At 36.8% G+C, this 25,087-nt stretch overlaps 2 protein-coding genes across 3 annotated transcripts; both read left to right on the top strand.

Annotated features, from left to right (window-relative positions):
- The first annotated feature begins 343 nt into the window (after nt 1-343).
- Nucleotides 344-8,389, top strand: LOC147535231 (two-component response regulator ORR26-like). 2 transcript variants are annotated; one of them, XM_086649353.1, is made up of 9 exons: nt 344-429; nt 545-629; nt 2,487-2,640; nt 6,392-6,549; nt 6,666-7,013; nt 7,101-7,177; nt 7,448-7,825; nt 7,923-8,072; nt 8,187-8,389. In XM_086649353.1, exons 4-9 carry the CDS (start codon nt 6,483-6,485, stop codon nt 8,235-8,237), a joined length of 1,071 nt encoding a protein of 356 aa, XP_086505479.1. In that variant the 5' UTR covers nt 344-429; nt 545-629; nt 2,487-2,640; nt 6,392-6,482; the 3' UTR covers nt 8,238-8,389. The 2 variants fall into 2 exon arrangements, with proteins under 2 accessions (XP_086505479.1, XP_086505481.1); XM_086649355.1 differs by lacking the exons at nt 545-629; nt 2,487-2,640.
- Nucleotides 8,390-21,716: 13,327 nt separating this feature from the next.
- On the top strand, nt 21,717-22,915 carry LOC147535230 (uncharacterized). The gene is made up of 2 exons (XM_086645786.1): nt 21,717-21,995; nt 22,107-22,915. Exons 1-2 carry the CDS (start codon nt 21,717-21,719, stop codon nt 22,800-22,802), a joined length of 975 nt encoding a protein of 324 aa, XP_086501912.1. The 3' UTR covers nt 22,803-22,915.
- Nucleotides 22,916-25,087: the final 2,172 nt, after the last annotated feature.

Below are 25,087 nucleotides of genomic sequence, written 5' to 3'. Positions count from 1 at the left end.
AAAAATGAATCGAAGAGTGTTTCATTATATAAGATCCTTAAACAATAAGGGATTGGAGATTTATTTTTTAAAATTACTGCCTTCGAGTCACGTAAGATGAAAACAATATATTTGTGAAAATTGAGCCTCTTACGTGTGACATTCAAAGCGGAATATTAGAAAAATATAAGCACATTGAGTCGCAGGTATTTGTAAAAACTAGAACCTTAGGATCCACGTCAGACGGGATAACTATTTCTTGAAACCTATGGTTTTCCAAAACTAGGTACTCACTGTCGCGGTTTGGAGAGATAACTATGGGCTTTAAGTCTATATAAAAAGATACACCATAGATGTTTTCTCTGCCATTCCTAAGAAAATTTCTATATGAAATGATAGACATAACGTCTGAGATACACAAAGAGCAGGTCAAGAGGCTCGAAAACGATGGTAAGTTTCTCTGATTTTGATTGTCCAAATTATTTTACTTATAAATGACTTTTATCCTCTAATTTATGCTTGGAACTAAGTTTTTCCAAAATTTCTTTCACATTTTTTTTTATAGTACTAAAATACCATGTCAGTAGCGATGTTGGTGAAGTGAAACAATCTAGGAATTTGTGGTATGGGAAAGCAACTGCCAAAATATGGTAACTATATCTCTCATTATATTTCAGAGTGTTTTTTTTTTAATTTTTAGTGCAAAATATTTTTACTCCGCCCAATTTTTTTTCTTAATTGTCAAGACGCAGGTAGTGTTTTTTTTTTCAAAACTCGATTAGAAACCTAATTTGATATTTGAATTGACTCGGGAGAATTTAAGGTTGTTTGATTATTTATGTGACTCATGCACCAGATTCGTTAGAATAATTGATTGAGGCTAATTTTAGTTTTATTTGAATCAAATATAAAATAAATCTGAATTAAAATTATTAATCTTAAATGACTATTGATACCCTAACCATAATAAGTTTGACCTAGATGACTCAAATTCAGATAAATCTGATCCTAATGGATTTGGGCAGTTTACGGATCGAATCAAGGGTTATCCAGATTGGCTCAGATGCTAAAAAGCCATAACCGAAAAGTGTGGTTCGTTGCATGGATTTGTTTGATGGATGACCGAAAAAACCAAAACAAATCATGTATTGATGTCTGTTATATATTATATACATAACGGTATATGATGGGCATGGTGAATGGTGAAGATTTAATGGTTAAATCAGTTCCATTAAAACATCAAAACACTCTCATATTGAAAAAAAATCATAAAATAAAACAAATAAGCCTTAATTCTTTTTCATGGTAGAGATATATATAATGATTAAGTTAAGCTTTAAAGTCGAAATTTTTTCCCGTTGAAAATTAATCATGTGGTTCGGCTATCCAACTGAACCAAACAGTTCAGGTATAGTTTGGTTCTGTAACTGAACTAAACCACTAATGGATTGGTACGATTAAGTTTTCCACTGACCGGCCCTCCCAGTCCGCTTATGGATAGACCCTAAAAGTCGATTATGATTCCAATGTATAGCCCAAATTAATTCTAATGAAAATTCCCTGTAAAATTGATAGAATAGATTTTCATTAATTGACCTAACACCATTGTGTATTTCTATCCTTAGAGCATTTCCAATGGGACACTCTAACAAACACTCTATAAATCCTAATTGTCAAGTGTCAATAGAGATTCTCTTTCCTAAATGTTAATATAGAGACACTCTAATTTTTGTTGATCTCCAATGGAGATCTAAGTTTCTATACTTAATACGCATGTCCATCTTTAATTCAATAGATAAAAAGTGGTTGAAAAGCAAAGTTTTCTATTGGTTGGAATATTAAAGTAACACTTAGAGCATCTCCAATGGGACACTTAACAAACACTCTAAAAATCCTAAGTGTCAAGGGTCAAAAGAGATTCTCTTTCCTAGATGTCAATATAGAGACACTCTAATTTTTGTTGGTCTCCAATGGAGATCTCTAAAGACTCCATAAGTAATACACATGTCCCTCTTTAATTCAATAGATAAAAAGTAGTTGAAAAGTAAGGGTTTCTATTGGTTGAAATATTAAAGTAACATTTAGAGAGTCTCAAGTAGACACTCTCATTTTAGAGTTTCTCTCTCTAGACACTCTATAATAAATGTTTCCACCTCACATTAGAGTGTCTAACAAGGTGTTCCATTGGAGATGGTTTTTTAACAAAAACTCTCAAAAATCAAATGTGGCACTCTAAGTGTTAGAGATTGAGTGTCCCATTGGAGATGCTCTTAGAGAGTCTCAAGTAGACACTCTCATTTTAGAGTTTCTCTCTCTAGACACTCTATAATAAATGTGTCCACCTCATATTAGAGTGTCTAACAAAATGTTCCATTGGAGATGGTTTTTTAACAAAATCTCTCAAAAATCAAATGTGGCACTCTAAGTGTTAGAGATTAAGTGTCCCATTGGAGAAGCTCTTACACCTTCCATTTTCTTTTCTTTCATTTCCCATACAAAATTTACAGGGGAACAGAGGTCTCTCTTTCGAGGTCTTCTTTAAGTTCTCCATATGGATGCCAACATGCCTAATTCTAAAACTCATTGTTTTTGTTATCGAGCTTTGTTGGTCGGAAGCAACACTAATGATCTTCTGCATATTGAGATTCTATCAGTATGAAGGTATATCTTCACTTTTCAAAGAAAATATCTATTTAGGTTTTTGGGTTTCCTTTCAATTACCAATTCAGTAACCCTAAAGGGTGTTTGATTTTTTTAAAAAAAATCTCTATTTACATTTTTAGATTTCAAATCTATTAATTAAATTGAAAGAGTTCCAGTTGTTTTATTTTTTTCAAATTTAGATCTAGGTGGTGTTTTTTTATTTGTCTGTATTGTCTGACTCCAAATTGACTAAAAGTCAACTCAAATCATCCCTGTTGACGAGTTAGACATAACGAGTCTGCAAAAACAAAAAACATTTTGAGAGCTGGCTTGAAACAATTCAAATCTCGACTCAGATTTCCGATTGATCTAGAAAAAACAGACTGCTTAAACGATGTTTACATATTTAAATTTTAGAGGTTTATTTAGCATAAATCAAAGAGGATTTTGGCATAAGTTTTTACTCGGAGGAATATCAAAACTAAGGTGGGTTCGATGTTGTCTTAATGGATGTTCGCATCGAATGACGAATTTTTATCGTTAATTTCTTGTTTTCCCTGTACTTAATTATATGTATTTAGGTTTAAAAATGTATTTGGTTTTTCAATGAAATAGATATTTTGATCACTTCTAACTTCGAATAATAAATTGACAAGAAGAAAATAAATTTAAACTTATTTACATATTTAAATAAAATATTAAAAAAAGTGAAATGGAGTGAATCCCCTTCACCGTTGGGAGTCCCACCTAACCATTGAAGACTCCCAACGGTAATAAAATGGGGTTGGGTTCGCTGGGAGCCCCTCGGCTCCCCGGTTGGAGACCAATGGGCTGGGACTGGGGAATTTGGAGCTCCAGTCCAACACATTGGACCTGCTCTAACTAAGAATTAATATGGAAAGCAAAATTTCTTCGGAAAGTTTTAAAGGCACCTCTCTTTAGTGTTAAAGGTGCCTCCTTGTCTCGCAACTTTCCTTCCAAAATTTGCCTGCCCCTAACACTTAGAGGGGAGCACCGAGCACCTCTCTTTAGTTCTTCTAAACAATCTTTGGTCTTGTATGTTTTTCATTATCTTGTCCCTTCTATACAAACTTTTTAGGGAAATTTTAAAAGGCCCCCCGTTTTTGTTAAAAGGCCTCCCCGCTAAAAGCGCCTCTCATTATAACCCATTTGGTTATAGGGCCCCCTCTACAAAAGAGCACCTCCTTCATCAATATTTGACCTAACGGCAAAGTTAACGCCGTTAGGTCAAACTTAACCCAAGACCGGTGATGTGGACCACGCCACATCATCATCTTCTCCGGCACGGTCGCCGGCCGGCCAAACTTCCGGCCGGCGACCTTCAAAAATTTTTTTTTTTTTTTTTCTTTCTCTCCTCTCTCTCTCTCTAAGAACTCCGGCGAAGGAACCCTTCGCCGGAGTTCTTAGAGAGAGAGAGAGAGGAGAGAAAGAAAAAAAATTTTTTTTTTTTTTTTATTTGAAGGTCGCCGGCCGGACAATTTCCGGCCGGCGACCTTGCCGGAGAAGGTGATGATGTGGCGTGGTCAAATGATGTGGGTGAAATACATCTTTAAAGGGGGTTTTTTTCACCCATTCAAAGAGGGGGCCCTTTAACCAAGCTAAGTCAAAGGTTTTTTTACCAAGTCAACGAAACCATGGGGAGGCCTTTTAACAAAAACGGGGAGGCCTTTTAAAATCTCCCAACTTTTTATTTCAAATATGCCACACACGAAAACAACCGTTATCTTTTTTGATATTTCTGAAACAATCGAAGAACAAATAAAGTATTTGGTTTTATGTCGTACAATAATCACTTCTAAATGACATGTTTAAACTCAGAAAATATTATATAACAATGTTGATTAGTTTACAAGCAAATAGATCAGGATAAGAAGAAGAAAATCAGTTAGATTTAAAATAGGATATTTGTGAAGGTATTAAATAGTAAACCTAAAGTAGTAAAACTAATTAAAGACTAACAAGTCAATTACAGTGAAGATTCTTAATACTACTTTTTTTGACACAAGTTTTTTTCTCATTTTAAAGCCAACCTAGTTAGAGTGACACATTTCAAAATATTCTAAAAATAAGTAATAAATGTTTTCCTACTTTAATTTTTTTTTTCTTTTGCTTTTTCACTATGTAAATTCTCTAGAATCTTTCAACTTATCTCATTTTCTCTCTACCCATATTATATAAGGGTCACCCTAGCTTATTATCTTTATCACAACACACATAGGAGAACACAACTCTCTTTCTCTATATTTTTCACTTTCAATAAGTCTTCTTCATATCATGGATAATAAAAATCATGGTGATGAAAGAAAAAATGATGAAGGTAACAAATCAAGCAATAGTTTCAAGGGTCTAGGTTTTGGTTATCGAGCATTGGTTGTCGAAAGCAACAGTAAGCATCTTATGTACATTCAGATGATCCTTAAATATCATCAATATGAAGGTATATATTTTTTCATTTATAAATGTAAAATTGTAATTTTCAGAAATTAAGGAGTACTCTAATGACTTCATATTACATATATATAGCCTATAATATTAAATCTAAAAGTACATTTAGAGATGGTTATTAATGGAGAGGGAGAGTGGTCTATAATTATGGTGTTCTTAAGCTTGCTTTTGTGTTGATGGGAGAAGATCCAAAGGATATCTTCACTTTTTAAAGAAAAAATCTATCTAGTTTTTTTTTTTAATTCTCTTTTTACATTTTTAGATTTTAGATGTGTTAATTTAATTGTATGAGTTCCATGTTGATTTTTTTTTTCAAAATAAGATGAAAGTGATGTTTTTTTCATTGTTTGCATCAATTGAGTCCAAATTGACCAAAAGTCAACTCAAATATCTATATAGACCAGTCAGACGAAAATGGACATTTTGAAATCTAAATGGAAATATTTACCCATTGAGTCAGATTTCTGATCTGACTCGAAAAAACAAACAAACAGAGCTGCTTACATATTTAGAATTTAGAGTCTTATTTAGCATAAAACAAAAACATTTTGGATTTAACTTTTAGAATAAAAAAATCTTTTAGGGTCAAAATAAAAACTGTTTAGGGCAAAATAATTCCCTTCCCTATATTTTCCCTAAAAATGTTCCTTTCAATTTTGTTCTGCATATTTGTTTCATTTTTTTGCAGCCACCTTTTTATTTTGTAACAACAAAATTGTAGTCCTTAGGACCTTAAGTTATATGTTTTAAGTACTTTGTGAAATCTTGATTTTGACTTTATAAAGTAGTCCTTTAATCATCTAAAAAGTAATGGCGAACTTCGATAAGGAGTTGACAATCTTTGGGGTTATTGATAACTCTAAATAGCGTAAGCTCGGTTTGTATCTCCTATTTTTTTAAAATTCATTTCCATGTAGTCCATGTAGAGCCTTTTAGTGGCATGTTTTAGTCCTCTTCTCCATTACTTATTGGAAAAGTACTGAGATACTGGTTCAGGTACAAGATACTATCATTATCGCGTGGATGATTAAACATCTCAATAGGCTTTCAGTCGGTAGTACATATATGAAGCATTTGGTTACGTCTCATGTCAATGACTACTACCACTACTAGTTGTCCCTTTTCTTAGATTTTAACCTTGATACTTATCCTATGAAAGCTATGAGAATTATACATCTAGTTAGGTTTATATGTTGGTCATAATAACCCACAAAAAAGAAATCCAAAATATTGGCTTTATCTATCATTTTATGTAGATCACTAGTCTTCCCCAAATTGATGAACGTCTCTATTTTCTTTTCAGTACGACTGCACAGAGTGAGAGGGAAGCATTCTCTTTACTAAAGGAGAATCAACACCTAGGTGGATTCGACGTTGTCTTGGTCGATGATCTCATGCCAGGAATGAAAGGATTTGCACTCATGCAATCTATAATGTATGGATTTGGGATCCCCGTTGTTCGTAAGTCTCACACTCAACTTCATTTTCTCTCTTCTTTCTAGCTAGATTAGAATATATACGTGTAGAAAATTAGATTGATAGTATATACATTGACTTGAGTTACTCTTGGAATACAGTAATGTCAGCCGACCCAATTGTCGAAACTAGATACAATGCTTCACATCTAAGTTACTGTCATTTTATCCTAAAGCCTATAAAGTATGAAGGAGAGATTAAAAACATATGGAAATATGCTTTTAAAGCAAAGATAAATGGTAATACGGATGAGATTGTGGAAAATGTTCGAAAAAGAGCACGACACTGTCGCTGGGAAAGGCAAGACACTAGTACGGATACAATATCATCAGGTACTCCGAACTTAGAAGTGGAAAATAAAGAAAATGAAGAAAAAAAGCGAAGTCTAAAGTGGGATTATGAGCTCCATAACAACTTCTTAGATGCTGTCTACGAAATTGGCTTGGAAAGTAAGAGCTATTCAAACTAACTTGATTTTGTAAAATACTTACTATTTTGGATTCTTTAACCCTAATTCGATTACTGTCGTGAAACAGATGCTGGGCCTAGACTTATAGAACTAACGATGAATAAGCCGGGTCTAACAAGACCACAAATTGCTAGCCACTGGCAGGTTCGTTTCTACTCTCTATATATATACCTTTAATCTCATCACACGCACACACCCCTACACACATATATACATATATCCAACTTTTTATCATGTTTGTGTGAGAATAGTCCCACATGGAAAAAGGGGCATCTAATCAATTATATAATGTTTAGGTCTTCTCTACTCACAACAAATTGGTTTGAATTGGATGACCACAAACTTAACAGTTTGATATTTTTCAGAAGTTAATTTGGTGAGAATGATCTTTGTATATACATATATATTTTGCAGAAATTTCGTAACTTGACGAAAAAACTTGAACGTGAAAACGAAGAGATATATTTAGGACCAAAGCGTATGGAGGTTGAACCATTAACCATACCTAAATATGTTTCGGATTATCAGTTCTCGACAAGTTTCTTAGAAAAAACATTCCCCAGATTCCGTGAAGCCACAGTTACACCCAACCAGCAACAGAGACATTCTGAAGCGAACCGTCTAGTCTTGAGTTCACTTACTCAAAACACAGCTCCCTTTGGTGCATTTCCCGTCAATCATCATATTGGAGAATCAATGCAAACTGCTCCAACACCACAACCACCAGCACCATTTGAAGTTGTTCAAGAACCCTTCAGAGCTGAAGAAGTTCCTTTTCGCGACGGTTTTCAGGTTAGTAAACAATACTTAAATTCTTCCATTTAAGTTAATGATTTTGATAAGTTCTAGTTTAAGTTTTCCTAGTGATCACTTTGTTGAATCAATGCAGAGAGGGTTGGAAGTAGTCAACAAACCATCTATTCCAGCAGCAGAAGCTGTTCTAGCAGCAGTAGCCGTTCCAGCAGGAGTGCCAATTGAAGATGATTTTTTCGAGGGTTTGCCCGATTTATATTCTTTGGATTCTCAATTTGGTGATCAGGCATGTTTAACTTCTTATGCTAACCTACTTAGTTTGTTGCATTTAAGTTCATGAATTTGATGATTTCAAAATGTAAGTTTTCTTATTAAGAATATTGTCTTTCAATCAATGCAGAGAGAACCCGGAGAAACAATTGGCGACCCAAACTTCGGTTTTTTGTTGTAAATGGCAACATCCTGCAGCAATGAGTAATTTAGATGTGGCAAGAAGGAGAAATATTGTGAACCTTTTGAGTTTGAAGTTATTAGTAACTTTGCTTTTGCTACATTATATGTAATTGGTGTTGCTTTTTGAAACTGCTTTTACATATTTGCAAATGGTTCTCCTATATGTGGCTAAAAGTGAAAGACTGACAACAGTTTGAAGAAAAAGTGTAGTAAAAAACTTGTAACCCTTTTATAAACAACTCCTACTTATTCTAATAATAATAATTTCCTAGTTAATTTTGAAACCAAGTTTTGCTCTACCAAAACAAAGTTTTTTGGTAAAAATAAAATACACAAAAAAAGAGTAGAAGTGAAATAGTTTAAACCAGGGCCGGCCCTGACAATGTGGTGGCCCGAAGCGAACGGTTAGAATGTGGCCCCTATACATTTCTTCATATTCATAGTTCATAAGCCATATAAAACGATAAATTTATAAAAAATAAAAAAAAAGTGGAGTTTCATGGTGATGTTCTAATTCTAATTTTTATTAAGAACACTTTGATTATCATTTCATATGCGACCTCACAATAAATCTTGTAAGAAAACAAAAGTTACTGGACTGGCTAGTCATCCTTTTTATTCTTGTAAGTAAACACTTAAAATAAAAGACTCAATCAAAACAAACTGTGGACACCTAGGTTTATTTTTGTAAAGCTAATCCATGTTTTCTTTTTTTTGGATAATAGTGAAATTTCATTGGAAAATGATGACAGTGAGTAGGAAGATTACAAAAGAAATTATCCCAAAACAAAAAAACAATTACGTAGAAATTAAAATTTGCCAATTTGGTGGAGTACTCTTCTTCCTATTTAACGGGGACTAGTGAAAACTATTAGTTGCTCGGGAGATATGTACTTCTTAGTGGAGATCACATCATTCCTCTCCAAACAAAGAGCTGATAAGATAGCAAAAGGAGAACAATAAATCAAGAATGATCTCAAAACTCTGTTTTTAATTTTTCTGGCAGCAACTATCACGCCTTCAATAGAATCATAAGAACTGTTTGTTTAGAAACGACCATAAAGATTGGATCAAAATAAATTTCTTTCTGTATAGACAATTAGAAACAAATAGTTGCAGGATTCTTCTTTGAGCATACAAAGTATACATCTATTAATCTCTTACCCCTTTTGGGAAGAGAGTTCGTAGCAGGGAATTGCTTTATGCCGAATAGCCCAAAGAAAGAACGAGATTTTAGATGGAACCAATATGTTCCAAATTTTACCTTTAGAAGATACTCTAGAGGGGTTAGAAGGAAAAAATTTGTTACTCTAAATGTTTATACAACAGAGTTAGAGGAGAAGAGGTCATTGTTCGACAAAATCCATGCTCTTGTGCTAGATAAATTGGAAAGTGGGGTGCGAAAAGCATTTAAACGAAGAAGAAGATCTGAAGCTGCAATGGCTTGAGTGGAGGAAAAATTGTTTGGCATCCTCAAGTTCCAATCAAAATAATTAGGATATTCAACTATTACCTCCGCAAGAGAAAAATTCTTAGATTTTGATTTCTTCCACAAAAGAAGACTCAAGGTCGTTGATTCAAAACAAGTATCCTCCTAAAATGAAGATTTAATGTCGTCATTGATATGCATGATAGAGAATACAGTCAAAGCATTGAAGGCCTAATCTTTGAGATCTTTAGTTTTTTCCTAATAATTATTTATAATTACAGTTTAATAATTATAACTGTTAGAACTAAAAGTCGCGGAAGCTATCGAACCTATCCTAGAAATTGATCCGATTATGAAGATTAATCGAAAAGCTAAGTCAAAATCAAATATGCGAACAGAATTTAACGAGGTTCGGCTTTAAAGCCTACGTCCTCGGGCGAACAAGAAATCTTTATTGAAGGATAGATGAAGACGACTAACACAACCCGCAAGTTCGTCCCAAGATGGTACCGCATAGAAATTAACCTTCTATACTAGATCTTCGACCCCGACCGAGAAATTTAACACCGCTAAAAAACTATGAAAAATTTCTCTCACTCTTGCTCTCTCTCTAGCTCTCTAAAGAAGAGTTGTTGTTGCTTGTGTTGGTGTGTTGATTACAAAGCACTCAACCCTTATTTATATATATTATAAGCCAAAAAATTGGAAACTGCCTATTGAGCCAAAAAATTGGAAACCATCCCAATTTGGAAACTGCCTATTGCTGCCTCTTAAACCTCCTCTTCAATTTTTAGAAACTGCCTCTTACAATTCTCCACCTCGTACACAATTTGATATACTTCAAATTTTGGACGAACACCAGGATACTCCTTGTAAGATATATCTTCTTTTTGTAACTTCATCCGACTGCACCATATGACCATGGTTGCCTACGTACCCTTTTACAGGATCAAGCCTACCGTAGTTCTACCAACCATTCACATAAAGATTATTTTGTCGCCATTACGCCCTTTCGGGCAACTTAACACGAGCCGATTTGTAGCAATTCCAGACAATGCTGAAACTTGCTACATGTCACCACTTTAGTCAACATGTCCGCGGGATTCTCATCCGTGTGTACCTTCATGAGAGAAACATCACCTTCCTCTATGACATCTCGTACAAAGTGATACCTGACATCGATATGCTTAGTACGAGCATGATGAATCTGATTCTTCGCCAAGTGGATCGCACTTTGACTATCACACCATACATCTACGCACTCCTGCTTAATCCCTAGATCATCCAGAAGACCCCACAACCACAATGCTTCCTTCACACCCTCGGCCATAGCCATATACTCGGCCTCCGTAGTAGATAACGCAACTGTAGATTGTAACATCGATCGCCAACTAACTGGAGCACCATGTACCCTAAATACATAACCAGTAGTAGATCGTCTTCTATCGAGATCGCCAGCATAATCCGAGTCAACATAACCGCTTACCTGACATGTGTCTCCACCAAAGCACAAACCCGTATCAACAGTACCCTTCAAGTACCTCAAGACCCACTTCACAGCTTCCCAATGTGTCTTTCCCGGGTTTGCCATAAACCTACTAACCACACTGACCGCCTGTGAAATATCCGGACGAGTACACACCATAGCATACATCAAACTGCCAACTGCACTAGCATACGGTACACGATCCATATGATCCTTTTCCACCGTAGTAGTGGGAGATTGTTTTCCCGAGAGCCTGAAGTGTGGTGCCAAAGGTGTTGACACCGCCTTCGCATTCTGCATCCCGAATCGAGTACTACTCGTTCGACGTAACCTTTCTGATTCAAGTACAGTTTCTTACTTGACCGCTCTCTCTTAATCTCCATTCCCAGTATTTTCTTTGCAGCGCCCATGTCTTTCATCTCAAACTCTTGACTGAGTTGAGATTTCAACTTATTTATCTCCACCATGCTTCGAGAAGCAATAAGCATGTCATCCACATACAAAAGGAGATAAATAAAGTCACCTTCGCGAAGCTTTTTGATGTATACACAACAATCATAGTCACTTCTGCGAAAACCATGCTTTAGCATGAAAAAATCAAATCGTTTGTACCATTGGCGAGGGGATTGTTTCAATCCGTAAAGAGACTTCCTCAAACGACATACTTGATTTTCTTTACCCTCAACCTTGTATCCCTCAGGTTGAGCCATATAAATTTCTTCTTCCAAATCACCGTGCAAGAAGGCGGTTTTAACATCGAGTTGTTTCAGCTCAAGATCACTATGAGCAACAATACTCAATAGCACCCGAATAGAAGTATGTTTCACGACCGGTGAGAAAATCTCATTGTAGTCGACCCCTTCTTTCTGTGCATAACCCTTGGCCACTAGTCTTGCCTTATACCTTGTACCCTTGATCTCGGAAGAATCCTCTTTCTTCTTGTACACCCATTTACAACCAATAACAGACTTTCCTTCGGGCAATGGGACAACTTCCCATGTCTTGTTCTTGTGAAGAGACTCCATCTCTTCTTGCATAGCAACCAACCAACTCTCTCTTTCCTCCGCGGTAATAGCTTGTTTGAAGGTGACCGGCTCGTCGTCTTCCACCGAGAGTGCATATTCAACAAGATTTGCCTGCCCATAATGCCTAAGAGGTTTGTCTGACCCTAACCTCTGTACCGGCTTATATAACCGTTTCGGCCTAGTGTGTACCGAAACATCCAGCTGTTGTTGTTGTAAAACTTGTGTATCTTCCCCTTGAACCTCCTCATGATCGGGTTCATCAATTTCCTCATCCTGAGTATTATCCTGATGCTCCACCTGATCATGATTCCTAGAAACCGGTTGGTCTTCGGTTTCTACTTCCACTACTTGAGCTTTGGTAGACCCAACATCACCACAGCTAGGCACCGTAGCTTTCGCCATAGCTACAATAGACGACTCATCAAACACCACATCTCTGCTGATTACAAACTTCTTGTCTTCCGTACACCATAGCCTATAACCCTTGACTCCTGTAGCATATCCTAAGAAAATTGCCTTCTTTGCTCTATTGTCAAGTTTGTTACCTTTAACATGGTAATAGGCCGTACAACCGAAAACCCTAAGTCTCCCGTAATCTGCATGTTCACCTGACCATACCTCGTAAGGTATGCCGCCATCTAAAGAAGAATGTGGAGACCTGTTCACAATATAACAAGCTGTAGCAACAGATTCTGCCCACCATTCTACGCCTAATCCCGAATTGGAGCGCATACATCTAGCCTTCTCAAGTAGTGTACGGTTCAATCTCTCTGCGACTCCATTCTGTTGAGGTGTGTTTACTACTGTCCAGTGCCTCACAATGCCTTCCTGATTACAAAACTCCTTGAATGCCCCATCCGTGTACTCGGTCCCATTATCCGACCTTAACGTCTTCAGCTTTCGACCAGTTTTGTTCTCAACCATTGCTTTCCACACCAGGAATGTGTTGAATACCTCATTCTTATGCTTCAGAAAATAAAGCCAGACAAATCTCGAATGATCATCAACGAATGTAACAAAATACCTGGAACCACCCTTGGAAGGTAACTTTGCCGGTCCCCAGACATCGGTGTGTACGTAGTCTAACACCTCTTTGCTCCTGTGCTTGCTTGTAGAGAACGTCACCCTGTGTGCCTTCCCGAACACACAATGCTCACAAAACTCCATGCAAGGCTTCTTCATGTCCTTCAACAAGCCTTTCCCGCACATCAAAGATAGACCCTTTTCTGACATATGCCCAAGGCGCATATGCCAAAGCCTCGTACTAGCCGTTGGATCCCTTCCACTGATTCCTACTGCTACATCTCCAGTAATTGTTGTCCCCAAAAGTTTGTATAAATTACCGTAACGAGTACCTCTCATTACCACCAAAGAACCCTTAACGACTTTTATGGAGCCATTCTCTATAATTATCTTACAGCAGTTCCGCTCCAACACACCAAGGGAAATTAGATTTTTCCGCAAATCGGGTATGTGTCTTACGTCCGTCAATGTTCTCACCACTCCATCGTGCATCTTGATACGTATTGTTCCGAGTCCCACAGTTTTACATATACTATCATCACCCAGTATAACTGTACCACCATCTATACTCCTATAGGTAGTAAACAACTCCCTATTTGGACACATATGGTGTGACGCCCCTGAATCAAGCATCCACTTATCGAAGATCTTCTCAGACACCTCTGTCACCGAGAAACATTCGTCCGCCTCTTCTGACACATATCCCGCCTCTTGCATCTCTTGTTTCTCCTTGTAGCCTTCGTTCTTTTGCTTCAACTTTCTCTTTGGACAAGCCGCTTTAAAGTGGCCAAGCTCACCACAACTAAAGCACATTTTCTTGAAAGAGCCTCTAGGTTTGGATCTAGATTTCCCGCCCTTTCCCTTTCCCCTTTCATTACTCCTCCCCCTCGTTACAAACAACCCTTGTGCTTGATCCTTGTCTACTCCACCCGACGCCATACTGCTAGTAGCAACCTTACGAAGGTCATCCGCTAATAGCGAATTTCTCGTCTCTTCCATGCTTAGACTATCACCAACAAGCATCAAAGTTTGAACAAGGTTCTCATAGGATTTAGGCAATGAAAGTAACAATATGAGGGCTTGGTCCTCATCCTCAACCTTAACATCGATATCCTTCAAATCTGAGATAATCCTGTCAAACCTATTCACATATTCCTGAATAGAAGAACCCTCTTCCATTCTACATGTGAATAATTTGGATTTTAAGTAGACCCGATTCGTTAAAGTTTTCGTTATGAAACTGCTTTCTAGCTTTAACCACACACCCGCCGCCGTTGTTTCTTCGTCTACTAGGAACGCCACGTCCCTCTCAAGACACAACATAATGGTAGCCCGTGCTTCGAGATCTAACTCTTCCCAATCCTCATCTGACATATCTCCTGGTTTCTTTCCCGTCAACGTCTTGTGTAATTTCTGCGAGATTAACAGATTCTTCATCTGCATCCGCCAATAAGAAAAATCGTTTTTCCCATTGAACATCTCTATCTCATATTTCCCTGATTTGACCATACCACTTCTCGATCCCATCTTCTCTTCGTTCAATTTCAACAAGGCTCTGATACCAATTGTTATAATTAAAAGTCGCGGAAGCTATCGAACCTATCCTAGAAATTGATCCGATTATGAAGATTAATCGAAAAGCTAAGTCAAAATCAAATATGCGAACAGAATTTAACGAGGTTCGGCTTTAAAGCCTACGTCCTCGGGCGAACAAGAAATCTTTATTGAAGGATAGATGAAGACGACTAACACAACCCGCAAGTTCGTCCCAAGATGGTACCGCATAGAAATTAACCTTCTATACTAGATCTTCGACGACCGAGAAATTTAACACCGCTAAAAAACTATGAAAAATTTCTCTCACTCTTGCTCTCTCTCTAGCTCTCTAAAGAAGAGTTGTTGTTGCTTGTGTTGGTGTGTTGATTACAAAGCACTCAACCCCTATTTATATATATTATAAGCCAAGAAATTGGAAACTGCCTATTGAGCCAAAAAATTGGAAACCATCTCAATTTGGAAACTGCCTATTGCTGCCTCTTAAACCTCCTCTTCAATTTTTAGAAACTGCCTCTTACAATAACTGTATAACATGCGAATGGAGAACTACACTTCAGTTCCAAGTATATCTTTTGGCGTGACAGAAAGTTGATAATGATTAAGGAACTCTTGGAATAATTATAGATGTCATAACTTTTACAAAATTATAAGTAATTCTCTTGTACTTAACAAATTCACCCACGACTGTTAGTTGAAGTTAACTGACAGTTTATATCTAGGGCGTTTCTGTAAGCACGGGGTCAAATGGTTGTAAGCGGGCGGCTATGTCATGGACTCAAGTAAATGACCATTGACCCGAGTTCTTTTCAACCTACCATTTCTATTTAAAGATTCATCATCAAAATCATCCTAATAAACGTAAGGAAATCCACCCAATTAACACTCCTGAAGCTATAAATCCACAAATAACGGCTGCCCATGGTTCAACTACAGAACAACCGTGAACCGACAGTGACGACGGAAAATCCACCTAACAATTCATTACAAACATAGTAACATTCCAATGACCAACTAGTAATCTTTTCCCAAATAGGGTTGCAAGAGCAGCTGTACAACCATCTACAGTTGTTGTTACTGCTGTTCTTCCTATAGCACTCCATTGACCATAATAATAAGTTTCGGTTCCGCCATTATTGTAAGCTTTCAAGATATTAAAAAATGAACCTGGGTTAAAATTCAGTGGCGTGGCTGAGAATTCAGGGGGCTGGTGCGAAATTTTAATCGGGGCCCCTTACTTAGAAGTCTCTTCTGACGGCCAACAAAAAACTTAACATAAGACTATCAACCATTTAGCCTAAATCAGGTCTGCCTACAAAAAAAAATTACATTGGGCCTTAGAGTGCCTACAAAGAAAATAACATGAAGTCTCCATGCTCTAAGAAAACGCAAAAAAGAATTCAGGGGCCCGGTGCGAAATTTTAATCGGGGCCCCTTACTTAGAAGTCTCTTCTGACGACCAACAAAAGACATAATAACATAAGACTATCAACCATTTAGCCTAAATCAGGTCTGCCTACAAAAAAAAATTACATTGGGCCTTAGAGTGCCTACAAAGAAAATAACTGAAGTCTCTCCATGCTCTAAAAAAACGCAAAAAACAACTTCGGATGCTCCTGGTCGGATTTGAACCTGCAACCTCCGTTGCCTGAGCCGTGTGGCAAACCAGCTGAGCTGTTTTGTTGATATGATGTAGAGTGGTGTTTAAATTATTTTATGATCTCTATATAAATTTTTCAGAAAAGGGGCCCTTAGGGAGAGGGGGCCCGGTGCCGTCGCACCGCTCGCACCCCCTCACCCACGCCCCTGGGTTAAATCCATACCAACCAAACCAGAGCAAAAAAAATACCCAAATTTACTAAAGAAGCACTATGGCCTTTTAGGGCAACTGATCTACCAGTATGATCAAATTTACCAATTCTTGGTCCTTCAATGAGAGTACGAGAGATTAGGTGGAGAGTTGAGTTTCAGTTTTAGAGAGGGCTTTAGAGAGAGAAACGTCTGGTGAAAAGAAAACCAAAATCCGGTGAGAAGGTTAAAGTGGGCATTAGAGGGAAAAGTTAGGACGCCGGGTGCCTATAGATTTTCCGGCACCTATAGAAAATCTAGTTGTTGGGGTCGGTGCTTATAGAGTGTTAGAGAATAGATAGTCTATGAGTGTCTTGAATGAATAGTCCCACATTGGATGGGCTAATATTGTGACTCTCTTGTAGAGCCTATATAAAGGGCCAAAGATGTAATAGCTAAATCCAATAACTATCAATACAACTCTTCTCTCCCTCTCATATTTATTTTATCTTACATGGTATCAAGAGCTTATATACTCTAAAGAGTTAGATCCTTGGGTTTTCCGATTAACCGGCGGCGGTAGTCCGTCAATGGCTACCGTCCGCCGGAGTGTTGCCGGAGCATTACCGAAATAGTTTTCTAGTTTACTTTTTCAATCTAAATAAGTTAAATCTTTTTTTTAGTAGTCAAGTTTCAAAGATTTTGAGTCTTCATGTAAGTCTTCAACAATGGTTTTCACCATTAAAGTTTGAAGGATTGAAGATCAATCTTTAATTCTTAGATCTATCTATCCCTACTTGTTAATAGTAGGAGATGAAGATCTAAAAGAGTATAACCAAACAACTATATTTGTTCAACTTTCATGGTAGCCTTCTTTTCAAACCCACAATATCATAAATCAATCTCTACCCCCATAACTTATTCTTCTTGGTGGTTGTTTTACACACTTTATATAGATCTTAAAGTTCACAAGTATCATCACTTTCAACCCCATTTCTCTACTTCATTTTTCTAAAAATAACAATGAAAATATGAGAAGTCAAAACAGAGACAAGGTCTCATTTCCTCCCTACTTATTCTACTACTAATTTCCTCTCTTCATCCATCATCTAAATCTACTACTCATGCTACGGCGTTTTGAATTTCACTCTTTGTCTTAACCTCACTACTCATACTACTCATAAATTTCGGCTAACATTCGTTTCTTGTTTGGTGTTAACAGTAGTAGTGGTGGTACTGTGAGGGAATGGAGTTTTTATTGTGGGAGTTTGTCTTTGTAATTGGATTTGTGTGCTTTCCTTCTCTTTTCTTTTCTTCCTAAAGATAGAATGAAGAGTTGTTTTCTAACAAAGATGAGGCTATGATTTTTAGTGAGTTGTTAGAGAGAGAAAGTGAGAGAGAAGAAGAAGAAGGCAGCTGCTGTCCTTGAATCAGAAAAAAAAAAAAAAAAAAAAATGGGGAAGGAGATTTAGGGTTTCAACTTCTAATTACGTGGGTGCCTACAAAATTTCGGTTGACTAAGTTTCAAATGGTTTGGCCTCTTCCCTGGTGTGCTCTCAAGAATGATGTTAAAACTTTGGTGCTTTCAACAAAAAAAAAAAAAAAAAACATAAGAATTGTGTTGCCTTTAACTTGGTGTGATGATGTGTTCAAGTGTGCCTCTAAAATCTTTTTCATACTTTACCTTTCTCACTCTAAATTTCTTACAAATCTTTCTTCTTAAATCCCTAATGGGCCAAGCTATTAAGCTTTTCTTTTCTCTATCAAGCCCAAATGAGCCAAGCTATTTAGCTTTTCTTTTCTCTATCAAGCCCAAATGGGCCAAGCTTTTAAGCTTCCCTCTTTCAACTATTTCTCTTTCAAGCCCAAGTGGGCCAAGTTATTAAACTTTTCTTTTCTCTTCTCAAGCCCAAGTGGGCCAAGTTATTAAGCTTTTCTTTTCTCTTCTCAAGCCCAACTGGGCCAACCTTTTTTTTTTCTCTTTCAAGCCCAAGTATGCTAAGCTATTAAGCTTTTCTTTAAGCTTTCTCTCTTCTCAAGCCCAAGTGGGCCAAGCTATTGAGCTTATCTCTTTTCTCTTTCAAGTCCAAGTAGGCTAAAACTACCACTACTCTACATCTTATTTCTCTCAAGCACACACATCAAAAGCTACACCAACATTAGTAGTACGAATTTGAAGCATCATCAAGGAAAATCTACTCAAACTCATGGTCTTCCACACTTGCAAGTCCCATTAGTTTGAGGGGGAGTATTATGGAGGAAGCCTATGGAGGAAGCCAAATCACCACTGATTCAAGAGAAGAACAAAAGTTGTTTTGCCTTTTTTATTAAATGTTAATGTAATGAGTGAAGTTTATTGTATCAAACCATTGCACTTATCAATCTGGATAAGTACATTGGTTTGAGGGGGAGTGTTAGAGAATAGATAGTCTATGAGTGTCTTGAATGAATAGTCCCACATTGGATGGGCTAATATTGTGACTCTCTTGTAGAGCCTATATAAAGGGCCAAAGATGTAATAGCTAAATCCAATAACTATCAATACAACTCTTCTCTCCCTCTCATATTTATTTTATCTTACATAGAGCCACCCCTTACAGCCATTTGGTCCACTGCTAATAGAAGCACCCTAATATCAAAGACCCTGTTCCTAATAAACCAAAAGGTTCACGTCTCTTTCACAAATTGAGGAAATTATCCACGCCCCTCACTGGAAAAAGAATATCGTGTTTTATCATCACATCCTAACTTCTTTTATCATAAAAATAGAATCATTGAAAAGTTTGCATTTTAACCAAAAAAATATATCAAAGAGTGTTTCATTATATAAGATCTTAAACAACAAGGGATTGGAGAATTATTGTTTAAAATTACTGTCGTCGAGTCACGTGAGATGAAAATGGTATATTTGTAAAAATTGAGCCTCTTACGATGTGACACTCAAAGCGGGATATTAGAATAGTTTAAGCACTTTGAGTAAGAGAGGTATTTCTAGAAACTATAACCTTAAGATCCACGTCAGACGGGAGACGTATTTCTTGAAAACTATGGTTTTTCAAAACTAGGGGCTCACCGCCGCAGTTTGGAGAGATAACTATGGGCTTTAGGTCTATAAAAAGATACACCATAGACGCTTTCTCTGATATCATATAAAAATTTCTATCTGAAATGATAGATGTGACGTCTGAGATACACAAAAAGCAGGTCAAGTGGCTTGAAAACGGTGGTAAGTCTTTCTGATTTTATCCAAATTATTTTACTTTAAATGAATTTTATCCTCTAATTTATGTTTGGAACTAAGTTCTTTCCAAAATTTCTTCACCATTTTTTATAGTATTGAAATACCATGTTAGTGGTGATGTTGGTGAAGTGAAACAATCTAGGAATGTGTGGCATGGGAAAGCAACTGTCGAGCCTACTTGGTTATCCCATAAACATGGTAACCAAATCTCTCGCTGTATTTCAGAGTATTTATTTATTTATTTTTATTTTCTAGAGCAAAATATCTTTACTCTGCTCCAATTTCTTTTCTTGATTGTCAAGATGTAGGTAGTGTTTGTTTTTTTTCAAAATTCGATTGGAAATCTAATTTGATATTGGAATTGACTCGGGAGGATTTAAGGTTGTTTGATTATTTATCTGACTCATGCATTAGATTCCTTTGAATAGTTGATTGAGGCCGATTTTAGTTGTATTCGAGTCAGATATAAAATAAGTCCGAATTAAAAAATTATTAATCTTAAATGACCATTCTGACCCTAACCATAATAAGTTCGACCTAGATGACTCAAGTTAGATAAATCTGATCCTAACGACTTTGGGCAGTTTATGGACCGAACCAAGGGTTGCCCGGATTGGCTCTGTTGCTAAAAGGCCATAACCGAGAAGTTTGGTTTGTTGCATGGATTTATTTGATGGATGACCGACAAAACCGAACCAAACCATGTTGATGTCTGTTATATATTATATACGAAACGATATATGATGGGCATGGTGGGTGGTGGAGATTTAATGGTTAAGTCAGTTCCATCAAAATATCAAAACACTCACATATTGAAAAAAAATCATAAAATAAAAAAAAAACAAAACAAATAAGCCTTAATTCTTGTTCATGGTTAGATATATAACGGTTAATTTGGTTTTGAAGTCGAAATTTTGTCAAAAGTCAATTTAATGAGAATGATCTTCGTATATACATATTTGCAGAAATTTCGTAACTTGACGAAGAAACTTGAACGTGAAAACGAAGAGATATATTAAATACCAAAGCCTGTAGAGGTTGAATCTTTAACTATACCTGAATATGCTTCAGATTATCAGTTATCGACAAGTTTCTTAGAAAATGCATTCCCCAGATTCCGCGAAGCCATAGTTTCACCCAATTTCCAACAAAGATATTCTGAAGTGAACCGTCTAGTCTTGAGTTCACTTACTCGAAACACAACTCCCTTTGGTGCATTTCCAGTAGGGGTGGGAATCGGTCCGGGTCGAGTCGGTCGGGTTCATGTCATTCATCGGGTCGGGCTTTGAAACTCTCTGTCCATTCAGGCTTTCGGGTTTAATCGGGCGGGTAATTTAAAAAATCTTAGTGCCCAAAACCTATCTAAATCCGTCAAATTTTTCGGGCTTCTCGGGTATCGGGCGGTCGAGTATCGGATTTTCACCAAAGTTTCAAAATATCTCGGTCGAAATGACCAAAATATTTCTTTTCCGATGATACCGAAATTTCTATCGAACTAAAATTCAATTAATTTTTCTCTTAACAACGTTGTGTCAATGGCACTCCACGTGGACAACAGTATATGTATATATATATATATATATATATATATCTATATTATACACTTCAAATACTTTTAAAATATATCTATATATATGTTATACATGCATACATACAAGCAAACATACATATAATGTGTATAGGTATTATCGTATAAATGGATGTCATTATTAAGCTGGTTATGTCGAGTAAAGATTATCGGGCGGGATGCCGAGTAGCACTTCACAACCCGTACCCGACCCGTTGATTTCATCGGATCGGTCGGGTTAAACCCGCCATCGGGTTTCGGGTACCCGCGGGCTCTAACAGACTCGGGTACCCGTGATGGCTTTTAGGTTTACAGACTTTTTTCCCAGCCCTAATTTCCAGTCAATCATCATATTGCAGAACAAATGCAAACTGCTCCAACACCACAACCACCAGCACCAACAGCACAACAACCAACACCAACACCACAACCAGCAGCACCAACACCACAACCACCAGCACCAACACCACAACCACCAGCACCAACACCAGTAGAAGTTGTTCAAGAACCCTTCAGAGTTGAAGAAGTTCCTTTTTGCGACGGTTTTTTTCCAACTTCAAGTTCTTTTCATGGGCTACACCCTCTTCCACCATTCGACAGGTTTTCTGACATAGAAAATTTGAATTCTTTTACTGTTGATCAGGCAAGTTGAACTTATTTTATAAACCTATCTACTTTCTTCCATTTAAGTTAAAGATTTTGATGATTTTTATTCGAGTTTGTCTTAATGTTTTACTTTGTTGAATCAATGCAGAGAGGATTAGGAGAACTAGATGTTGATCCAAGCACAACAGTAGGAGTTGTTCCAGCAATACCATTGCAAGATGCACAAGTTCCCTTCGAGGGTTTGCCGGATTTCAGAACTTCAAGTTCTTTTGTTGGGTTAAACCCTCTCCCATCATTCGATGATTCCTCGACTTCAGAAAATCTAATTACTTCTATTGGTTGTCAGGTTAGTAAACAATACTTAAAATCTTCCATTAAGTTAATGATTTTGATAAATTCTAGTTTAAGTTTTCCTAGTGATCACTTTGTTGAATCAAATGCAGAGAGGGTTGAAAGAAGTAGTCGGCGAGCCAGCTACTGCAGCAGCAGAAGCTGTTCCAGCAGGAAGTTGGGGCTGGAGTTAGCATTTAGAGCCGTGTTGCAGGAAGTTGAGCTTGGTCTTGATTCGATGAATATCAAGCTACTTCTTGCCAAACCACATCAGAAATTACCATGGAGGGCGAGGCGTTTATGGAAGAGAGTTCAGAGGCTAAGAGGCCAATTTTGGAGTTTTCGGGTTTTTCATGTCTACAGAGAAGCAAACCAAGCTGCTGATTATTTGTCAAAGATGAAGCTCAGATGGGGGGTAAATTACTTGAATATTGGTCAATTGCCGGTGGAATTAGTCAACATTGTTAATGCGGATTCTAGAGGGACAGTGAGAATGAGGAAAGGGTGGGGCTAATGAAAAGATGTAACTTTTGATTTCTTTGCTGTTTTTTGATTTCTTATTTCCTTGTATTCGGTTCGGGCTTCTCCCGCTTATCATTATAAAAAAAAAAAAACCCTCTCCCATCATTCGATGATTCGTCGACTTCAGAAAATCTAATTACTTCTATTGGTTGTCAGGTTAGTAACCAATACTTAAAATATTCCATTTAAGTTAATGATTTTGATAAATTCTAGTTTAAGTTTTCCTAGTGATCACTTTGTTGAATCAATGCAGAGAGGGTTGAAAGTAGTAGTCGGCCAGCCAGCTACTGCAGCAGCAGTAGCTGTTCCAGCAGCAGTTCCAATTGAAGATGATTTTGTCGAGGGTTTGCCTGATTTATATCCTTTCAATTCTACTGGGAAGATTGTACCATTCGAGGATTTTCGAATATAGAAAGTCCGGATTCTTGGTCATCAGGCATGTTTAACTTCTTCTATGAACCAGTTCAACAAAGAAAAAAAAAACTTCTTCTATGAACCTACTTAGTTTCTTGCATTTAAGTTAATGACTTTGATGGTTTCAAAATGTAATTTTTCTTATTAATAATACCGTCTTTCAATCAATGCAGAGAGAACCCGGAGAAGCAAATGGCGACCCGAACTTCGGTTTTTTGTTGTAATGGTAACATCCTGCAGCAATGAGTAATTTCATGATAATGATTGTTGGTTTGTTTAGATGTGGTAGCTAGATGGAGAAAGGTTATGTTTGTCGGATCGAGAACCATAGTGAGTTTTAGTCATTTGGTTTTAATTTACTAAGAGAAACAACACTGAGGTTATTGTGAACCTCTTGAGTTTGAAGTTATTTGTAACTTTGCTTTTGCTACATTTTATGTATTTGGTGTTACTTTTGAATCTGCTTTTACATATTTGCAAAATCTAAGGCCACAGTCCAAGATTAAACACCACAGTTCTCGTATATGTGGCTAAAAGTGAAAGACTTACAACAGTTTCAACAAAACACTGTACTACTGTAGTATGCCCTTTTATAAACAACTACTTATTCCAATACTAATTGCCTTGTTAACTTTTGTAACCAAGTTTTGCTCTACCAAAATAGTTTTTTTGATAAAAATATAATACACAATAAAAAGAAAAGAATAGAAGAGGAAATAGTATAAATAAAAGACTCAATCAAGACAAACCATTTCATCAAAAAAAAAAAAAAAAAAGACAAACCATGGGCACCTAGGTTTATTTTTGTAAAGCTAATCAATTTTCTTTTGGATAATAGTGAGATTTGATTGAAAAATGATGACAGTGGTCATCTCCAAGATTACAAAAGAAATTGGCCCAAGAGAAAAAAACAATTACATAGAAATTAAAATTTGTCAATTTTGTGGAGTGCTCTTCTTCCAAACCAACGGGGAACTCCATTAGAGAATCAATCCTTTAGTGAAAACTATTGGTTGCTCGGGAGATCTGTACTTCTCATTGAAGATCCAATCATTCCTCTCCAAGCAAAGAGGTCACAAGATAGCAAAAGGAGAACAATCAATCAAGAACGATCTCAAAACTCTGTATTTAACTTTCCTGGCAACAACTATCATCTCTTCAACCGAAACACAAAAATTAAAGTTTTGTTGGAAATTACCATAACAATTGGACCAAATTAAATTTCTTTGTGTATGGGCAATTAGAATCTTCGAGCATACAAAGTAGTATACATAAGTTAATCTCATACCCCTTTTGGGAATAGAGTTCGTAACAGGAAATTGCTTTATGCCGAATAGCCCAAGGAAAGAACGAGATCTTAGATGGAACCCATTAGTTCCAAATTTTACCTTTGGAAGATACTGTAGAGGAACTAGAAGTAGAAATTTATTGCTCTTAATGTTTATACAAGGAGTTAGAGGAGAAGAGATCATTGTTCGATAAAGTCCGTACTCTTGTGCTTAGACAAATTGGAAAGTGGGGTGCAGAAAGCATTTAAACGAAGAAGATCTGAAGGCTGAAGCTGCAATGGCTTGAGTGGAGGAAAAATTGTTTGACATCCTCAAGTTCCAATGAAAATAATTAGGATGTTCAACTATTACCTCCGCAAGAGAAAAATTCTTAGATTTTGATTTCTTCCGCAAAAGAAGACTCAAGGCAGTTGATTCAAGCCAAGCATCCTCCTAAAATGAAGATTTAGTGTCGTCATTGATATCGATGATAGAGAGAGCTTTAATAATCGGTAAAGTTAAGATTATATTTATATCTCTCTATGGACCTCCAAACTTGATCAGGACATAAGAGTTAGAAAACAAACTCCTGCAT

The sequence above is a fragment of the Eschscholzia californica genome, unplaced genomic scaffold, assembly GCF_041429995.1.
Source record: "Eschscholzia californica isolate CP2 unplaced genomic scaffold, dmEscCali1.0.p SCAF_6, whole genome shotgun sequence".
In the NCBI taxonomy this organism is placed as follows: Eukaryota; Viridiplantae; Streptophyta; class Magnoliopsida; order Ranunculales; family Papaveraceae; genus Eschscholzia; species Eschscholzia californica.
Note: the sequence above shows the minus strand (reverse complement) of the source record. Positions and strands in the feature narration are given on the sequence as shown.